This window comes from Petaurus breviceps, unplaced genomic scaffold (genome assembly GCF_028583685.1).
Source record: "Petaurus breviceps papuanus isolate PSGF00001 unplaced genomic scaffold, PetGlider_PUasm1.0 174, whole genome shotgun sequence".
NCBI lineage: Eukaryota > Metazoa > Chordata > Mammalia > Diprotodontia > Petauridae > Petaurus > Petaurus breviceps.
Genome location: NW_027185761.1, coordinates 61,635,408 through 61,643,983, shown reverse-complemented (window position 1 = coordinate 61,643,983; position 8,576 = coordinate 61,635,408). Strand labels below are relative to the sequence as shown.

General features: G+C 43.3%; 1 protein-coding gene across 4 annotated transcripts in view; it reads right to left on the bottom strand.

The window, feature by feature from the left end:
- Positions 1-8,576, bottom strand: part of PDE1C (phosphodiesterase 1C) — a 551,686-nt gene that overhangs the window by 72,004 nt on the left and 471,106 nt on the right. For all 4 annotated transcript variants that reach the window (XM_069084304.1, XM_069084302.1, XM_069084301.1 and 1 more), the window contains one exon: positions 3,793-3,921. In XM_069084304.1, coding sequence (XP_068940405.1) covers positions 3,793-3,921 — 129 coding nt within the window. The remainder of the gene's footprint in view (positions 1-3,792; positions 3,922-8,576) is intronic.

Sequence of the window (8,576 nt, the reverse complement as noted above, 5' to 3'; positions counted from 1 at the left end):
GATAGATAGATAGATAGATAGATAGATAGATAGATAGATAGATAGATAGATGATAGACAGATGGACAGATGGACAGACAGACAGACAGATAGATAGATAGATAGATAATCCTTTTCTTTTACATTCTCAGTTTTGTTGCCAAAAAATTTATGCAGTTATTTCAGATAAATTGTTTTGCTTCTTCTCTTCTTTATTTGATTTCCCTCTCTCATTTTAATCAGGCTGGCTAAAGGCTTATTGATTTTGTTAGTCTTTTCAAAGAACCAGCTTTTCCTCTTGTTTATGAATCCAATAAGCTTTTTTGGTTTCCAATGTCTCTACTTCTCCTCTAATTTGCCAGTTGTCTTCATATTAAGTAGACACAGTCAGTGGGTGGCCTGAAACAAATGAACATAGCCCATAAGCAGGACCCACAGAGAGGACGTGGCTCAGGGTGAGTACTCGTTATGGGAGAGTGGGGCTTGGAAATGTGTTGTGAAATAAAGCTAAGGGCCAGTCCTAAAAGTCTTTCTACTGTTCACATGCTTATATAGCAGCTAAAGATGTCCAGTATTCAAACAACCCAATGTCCATCATCTGCCCAACCATCTGCAGAGCAGCAAATACAAAATAAGCTGTTTTCACCTCAGATCAGTTCTTTCATCACACTTTTCCACTAGAGACAGAAAAGCTCCTTATTTAAAGAAGGAGGCATTGTGTGAGGTAATGGAAACACCCTGGAATTTTCAGTGAAGGCCATACTTCTTACTACCTTGGACAGCTCACTGAAACCACTCTAGATTCTCCATATGTAAAATGAGCAAGGTTGGTCTAGATAACTTTGAAGGTCCCATCTAGTCTTACAGCTATGGTCCTATGACCCATTTGGTAAGCCCTGATCTAATGAAGAGTTTCACATTTCACAGGTGCCTCCTGGAAATGAACACTTTTCAGTGACCAGGAGAAGGAGAGGGAGAGGGGGAGGGATTGGCTAAGGGATTCCATTGGTTTAAAGATCCTAGTAGGTGAGGGCACTCTCTACCAAGGAAGATTAGCACCTTCCTGGAAACTTATTGTCTTATAGAGTTGCAGAGAGAGATAAACAAAGTATTTATGAAGCATTTACATTGGTTTGGGCATTGTGTTAAATTTTGGAGATACATAAGAAAGTAATCAAGACAGTCCCTACCCTCAAGGTGTTCACATTCTAAAGTTGTTCAGTCAGTGTCCAATTCTTATGACCCCATTGGGGGTTTTCTTGGCAAAGACAATGGAGTGCTTTGCCATTTTCTTCTCCACCTCATTTTACAGCTGAGTAAACCAAGGCAAAGAGAGCGAAGTGATTTTCCCAGAGACACTGCCAGTATGTTTCTGAGGCCAGCTTTGAACTTACAAAAATGAGTCTTCCTAACTCCAGGCCTGGTGTTCTATCCACTGTGCCACCGAGCTGCCTAACTCACATTCTAATAGGAGAAGACGAACTCATAAATGGGTGCTGGAAAGGTGGCCTGGTGTGGAGACTGTGAAGGAAGCAGTTTGATTCCTAGACACATAAGGCACAAGGCTCACCTAGCAGAGCCTAGAGAAGAAGTGGAATTAGATGTTTGGAGAGTGAGAACAAGGTGGGGACAGGAAGGAAGGGCCTGAGATGATGACACTTCTGCTCCAACCCCACTGACCTCCCATCTCTGTTCTTTTGCCTAGGGCTTGGCCCAACACAAATGGAGTTCTGACTCTTCCAGCCTCAGGTCCCCTCCACAGCATACATGGCAATTCCTACAGGAAACCTTGCTTTCTATTATACAGAGAGTACATGTGAAAGGCAGGACTCAAACTCAGGTCTTCCTGACTCTGAGGCCAACTCTCCACTCCACCACTTCACCTCTCAATAGAAAAGAAATGGAACATAAATAAAAGTAAACTTGTGGGTGGTTGGAGAGGGCTCTGTTGGAGAGGGTGATGAGTGGCCGGGGTCACCCAGCCAGGTCTCAGAGGCAGAAACTGGACTTCAGTTTTCCTGGCTTTGAGGCTTAATGAGGCTCTTCTCACACAGGCTAAATATGTTCCAATTCAACAAGGACATCTTTAATATCAATGCTATGGATGGAAAGACCCAAGGAAACAGAGCTTTGCCTTAAGTTACCTCCATCCTCCTGGAAGAGCATGACTTGTCAATAGATCAGTACATACAGGAACATTTGGGGCATGGGGCAGAGGGGAAGAGCACCAATAACAAAGGAGAAAAAGATGGGCTTCCTGTAGGAGGTGGCACCTGAACTGGGCATTGAAGGAAGGATCCAAGGATGAAAAGAGGTGAAGGTGAGGGGGGAAACGAACCCTGCTGGTCAAGTCAAGCCACACTAAAAGCATCGACCAAAGTGAAACGCACTGATGGACGTTGGTATCCGGAGACACTGTTTCCCCTAAAGACAACTCAAGACGGTTAGATTTGTGTATGTGAGTTGGATTCTTTAGATGACTTTACCCAGAAGCATTTAATCACCATGAGAAAAGGGAATTAAAATCCTATTACTTAGCATAAAACCATATTTCTTGTAGCTGAACAATGACTTCAGTGAAATCAAGGGCAGGATACTAACGGAAGAAGTTGTAGCACCCAATTAAAACACATCATTTCCTAGAGTTACAGTCACATGAGAGAGGGAACCTTCAGAGATGTTGGGCATGGCAGGGCTGCAAACATAGATGCTTCCAATGTGAATGTGATTTAAATATTATATTAAATGTACAAGATAAGTAAACTGCCTTCTCTCAGCTCAGCCAGCACCCTGCTTCAGGACCTCTTGCCTCTTCCCACAGCCTCCTAATTGATCTCCCCTCCACCCATATGTTCCACCACACAGCTGCCAAAGTAATTTGCCTAAAGCCCAGTCTTGAGCATGTCACTCTCCTGATTTCAAAAGAAAAAAAATTTCCATGGCTCCCTATTGCCAGTAAAATAAATTATAAATAACTGAGCCTCCACAGGCTGGTTCCAGCCCCTCTTCCCATACTTACTTCTCAGGACTGCCCTTCCCCCACTCTATATCCCGACCGCTCTGGGCTGGACCCACATGCCTAGGATGTACCACCTCCTCATCTCTGCACCTTCTATCCTTGGTCCTCCTCAAAGTTCAGTCCAGGCCTCACTTCCTACATGAAGCCTTTATTCATTCCATTTCTTATTAATGCTCTCTTTCTCCAAATTGCCCTGTATTTGCTCCCCAGTGTCCATGGAACATCCTGGGAGTAAAATGCAAGCTACCTGAGGGGAGGCATCATTGCATTTGGGTCTTTGTAGCGCTAATGATCAGCACAGTACACAGAAGGTGCCTAATAAATGTTTTCTATCTCCTCAAACTAAGAGTTTCAGATATTATGCATGACACAACATTTTCCAAGCAAGCTCTCCCTGAATAGGTACATTATTGAACAGTGGGAGGAGGGTCTCTCGGCATCAGAACAGTAACTAGGCTAAGGCAATGGTGAATCTGTCCCAGGAAGCCAAAATGCTGAGGACCCAGAAGTTATTCTATTATTTGTCCTCAAACATTTCTCATGTCATTTTCTGATTTATCACAATGGTAAATCACAAAATAGTAGCTTGTGACCAAGCCAGATAGTATATTGTGATTTAATAACACATGCCTTTTGTAAAGCCTTTGTCTTAAGGAAACACACACACACACACACACACACACACACGAACTAAACAATTAAACAGGTAGACTGTATCTTTCCAAAAGCAGGAATCTTATCTGTCTCATTATTCTTTCTCCCAAAGATGACCCTTTCAGTTTCCTTGCTTCTCACCTCCAGTCATCCTTCGAAAGGTTAGACAAAATATTCATTTCCTCATCATCTTGCAGAAGTCTATAGGCTGCGCTGATGTGGTGATTCTCGAGGACAGATCGGTCATTGTACAGAATGGCTGGATCTGAGCTGGAGACAAAACACACAACAAAATGTTCAGCCATGGGGCTTTGAGAGGTAGTGCTGCCCAATGGATAGGACCCCAGAAGTTTGGGGTTCAAATTCTACCTCAGACACTTAGATACAGATACTGGGCAAGAGGCTGAGCCTCCCCGTGCCCCAGTTCCTTCCTATGTGAAAGCAGGGAGCTGGAAGTGATGGCCCCTGGGGTCCCCTCTGACTCTGAATCTGTGACCCAGGACTCGAGATGGGACCTAACTGATTCAGATTATCAGCAAGGTCATTCTGGACGTTCTAATGGCATCTAAGAGCACACCTCCATCTTGAGGAACCTGTGGTCCACTAACCCCCTTGGACCCAATGGCTTCTAAGGTCTCTTGATCAATCTCTACTCCCATGACATGAAAGCTTTCCCACTCTGAGTGAATACCTTATTTCTCCTTGCTTCATCACAGGCACAGGCCCCTTCCTGCCCAACCACCAATGCAAGGAAGAAAAGGGAGAAATGGAAATTAAAGATCAATCGTCAAAACTGCCACAGAAGTGACCAAGACCTGTTGGTGTGGGGTTGGTGATGGCCATGTGGTCTGGATAGAAGGGGGAGAAAAATACTGGGTTTGAGTCAGAGACCCTGGGTCAAGATCCCAACACTGACAACTCATATTTGTTACCAAGGGCAAGTGACTTGTATAAATGTTTCCTCATCTAATAAAAATAAAGGTTGTATACTAGATCTGCAGTTTTCAAAGGGACCTAGGGACCCTTTAAGGCCCTGACACCCTTTTAGGTTATCTGTAAGGTCAAAACAATTTTTAATAATACTAAGATGTTTTAATTTCTAATATGCTAATTAATATGGTAAATTAAATATGGAGATAACACCATAAGGGCAGCCGGATGGTACCATGGATAGTGCAGTGGGCTTAGAATCAGTAAGACTTATCTTCATTAGTTCAAATCTGGCCTCAGATACTCACTAGCTAAGTGACCCTGAACAAGTCACTTGAGCCTGTTTGCCTCAGTTTCCTCATCTGTCAAATTAGCTGGAAAAGGAAATGGCAAACACTCTGGTATCTCCGCCAAGAAAACCTCAAGTGGGGTCACAAAGAGAAATGACTGAACAAAAAGGAACCACATAAATGGAAGCTTTTGGAGGGGATCCTCAATTTTTGAGAATATAAAGTGGTCGAGAACCACTGGATTGGATGCCCTTGAAGGTCCCTCCCAACTATAAATGTGTGATGCCATACATATGACAGGCTCTATTACTAGAGCCGAGAGGAGCCTTGGGGCCATCTCATCCAATCCCCACATTGTACAATCGAGGAAACAGAGGCCCAGAGATGCTAGGTCCACAAAGCTAGACATTAGCAAAGCTAGAATTTGCACTATCTTCTTACTCTAAAGTCAGCTACGCCTGCTTAAACAGAGAGTTCCCAGAAACTTCTGAAAATCTTTACATATATTTATGCAGACAAGAAGCTTATCATGGTGGATAAATAACTGGGCTGAGCATTGAGAATACCTGAATTTGAGTTTCCCTGCCACTCACCTCCTATGTGACCACAGATGAGGCAGCTATGACTAAGTTGGAGATCAACTGTTTATCTGTATCAGTGAAAGGAATTTCCACAAAGGAATCTTCTAAACAATTGAAATTGCAGGTCTAGACTCTTCAAACACCCTCCCCCAAGTGTGCTATCCCATTTCTCTATTAATCCTGAAAGTAGAGGAGTCACATGGAATGGTGATGGGAACTGGTTAGACCCTGTTAGATCAGACCCCTTCCTAGGAGTCACAGGAGAGGGAACAGCTCATGGACAGAGAGAACCATTAGGATTAATGAGTCCATGAATGCAGCTCATGAAGCCAAGAGAATTATACCAAACCCTGGCTTTATTTTGACCTGGTCTTCTCATGCTAGGTATAGTCAAGAGTGCCTGTGTTTTTTTCATCTTAGATTGGCTGGCAGAGTAGTTCATGTCCTGGGCCTGGAGTCATTTCACATCCTGCCTTTGACACTTCATTAACTGTGTGACCCTTGGCTCCTCTCTGGGCCTCAGTTTCTCTTATTTGTAAAATTAGGGCATTGAACTAGATGGACATGAAAGTCCCTTTTAATTCTGTATCTATGATCCATTTATAAAAGTGTTGTTCAAAGGAAGTAACACTGTCAAGGTGCTGTGACTTCTTCTACATGGGAGCTCCCTCTACTAACCTCTCTATAATTTAGCAAATAATTCTTATGGACTTGCCTAAGTCTCAGAGAGGTTAAATGATTAGCCCATGGTCACACAGCATCAGAGTTAAGATACACCAGGCACTACCTGTCTTGGCCATGCCAAATCAGTTTCTAGCATGGAAAGAAATAGCCAGTGTTGTTTTCTAGTGAAGTGGATTTTTTTTCTAGTGAAGACCTTTTCTAATGAAGACCTGAGTTCAAATCCAGCTTCAGACATTTATACAAACTGTGTAACGTTGAGCAAGTCACTTAGCATCAGTTTGCATCAGTTTCCTGAATTGTAAAATGAGGATAATAATAGCAGCTCCCCACTAGGGGTGCTGTGAGGCTCAATGAGCTGATATCTGCAAGGTGTTTAGTTCAGTGTTTGCACACAGTAGGTGTTATATATGTGCTAGTCACAATGTGAGCGGCCTCATTCTCCAGAATAAAGCCATGATCAGGCTTGCATCCTCGGATCCTCTTTGTGTGAGTCTGTCTTTCCTGATGGTTTGGATGCTCTTAAAAAACCCTGTCATCCTTTTAGAGGGAGGGCGTGGTTGTGTTTCTGTTCTCTGAGAATCCATGCCCTACTAACACAAACAGTGGGTAACTTTAATATCATTTACATTTCATTCACACTATGAGGGTTTGTTTGTTTGTTTTTTGCTGTAAATTTCCCTTTCCATTCAGACTTTATTTAAAGGAATATTAAAATCAGTTTGAATTCCCCATATGTACGCCAGTGGAGGAGGAAGGCTGGAAACATACTAAGGAAATGGACCTGGGATTACAAGTTTTGTAAGAAAATCCAAGCTTCAGGGTAGAGGGAGCCTGCCCTCTCCACAGGCATCTTCAACCTGAATAGATTTAAAGCATCGCTCCCCTTCCCCTTTTCTCTCCCCTGTGGGGATGGAAATGGGATCTGAAATCACTTGATTCCTCTTCCTCCAGCCCAGACCTTCAGGGCTCACTACCACAGCTGGGGATTACAGCCTTAGCTATTTTGTGGTGTTCAGGTGATTATGTGCTAAGTTTTCTCCTCTCTAGGTCAATTCAGGGACATGGATGAATCAAAGCAGAAAGTTAAAGAATTTTCTTGAGCATAGTTAAAACCCTTAAAAAAATCTCTCCCTTTCTCTGGGCTACATTCACTTTGGCTTCTTTTGTGGCTCCACAATCTGGGGGGTCCAGGTCCTTCGAGAGGCCAAGGGCTGGGATGTGCGCTTCAAGGTCATTATGGCAGCCCTGGGCTTGGCTGCTGGGGCCCTGGGTGAGCATCTTGCTGCCACCAGACTCCTCCTAGTCCTGAATTTCTTACTCGGCCTCTTCCTAGAAAGGTTCCTGTTTCATCTTTTTTTCTATTTCTTCTTCTCTTTAGTCACAGTTTATCCAAACCAGCACCCAATTCCTCTTTGTTTTAATTGTATTTTTCATGTTATTGCTAACTACAGAGGTTTGGAGCACACCTACAGGCATCTTTGGGCAGTGAGGTGGCAGAAAAGACCAGATGGGGAGTCAGGAAGACTCCTCTTCACGAGTTCAAAGCTGCCCTCAGACACTTACTGGCTGTGCGACCCTGAGCAAGTGGTTTCATCCTGCTGGCCTCAGTGTCCTCATCTGTAAAATGAGCTGGAGAAGAAATGGCGAACCCCTCCAGTGTCTGCCAAGGAAACCCCAAATGAGGCCACAGAGACTTGGACACGACTGAACAACAAAATCTTTAAAGTTCATAGGATTGGAGATTTAACACAGGAAGGGACCTTAAAGTCACTGAGCCATTTCATTTACAGAAGGGAAAACTGAGGGGAGGAGAGGTTAAGTGACTTGTCTAATAATTACCAATTATAATCATAATCATAGAAGGCGTTCCTACAACACGGTAAGGTGTGCAAAACTGCATGTTTTATCTCATTTGATCTTCAGGACAACTGTCAGGCAGGTGATATTGGTGTTCCTATTTTGCAGATGAGGAAACAGAAGCTTTAAGATACTAAAGGATTTGCCCAGAGTCACACAGCCAGTAAGCAACCAAGGCAGGATTTGAAATCGGGGCCTCCTGATTCCAGGGCCAGCACTTCATCTACTATACCATCTAGACAGCTTAGGGTGACATAAGTGACTGAGGCAGGATTCAAATCCAACTCCTGCCTATTTATCTGACACACACACTTTTATATACACATACACATTTCATTAAGTATATTTCAATACCATTGATTTCTTTTGTAATCCTATATATTTTATTTTACTAACTTAAAAACATACTGAGAGAGGGTCCATAGACTTCCCCAGACTGGCAGAGGGATCCAGGACACAAATAATTTTAAAAAATCTCTGATCTAGGCTCATAGCACTCCTTTGTCTTCGATAAAAACCATTATCTCTCCCTCCTTCTCTCTCCCTCCTTCTCTCTCTCTCTCTCTCTCTCTCTCTCTCTCTC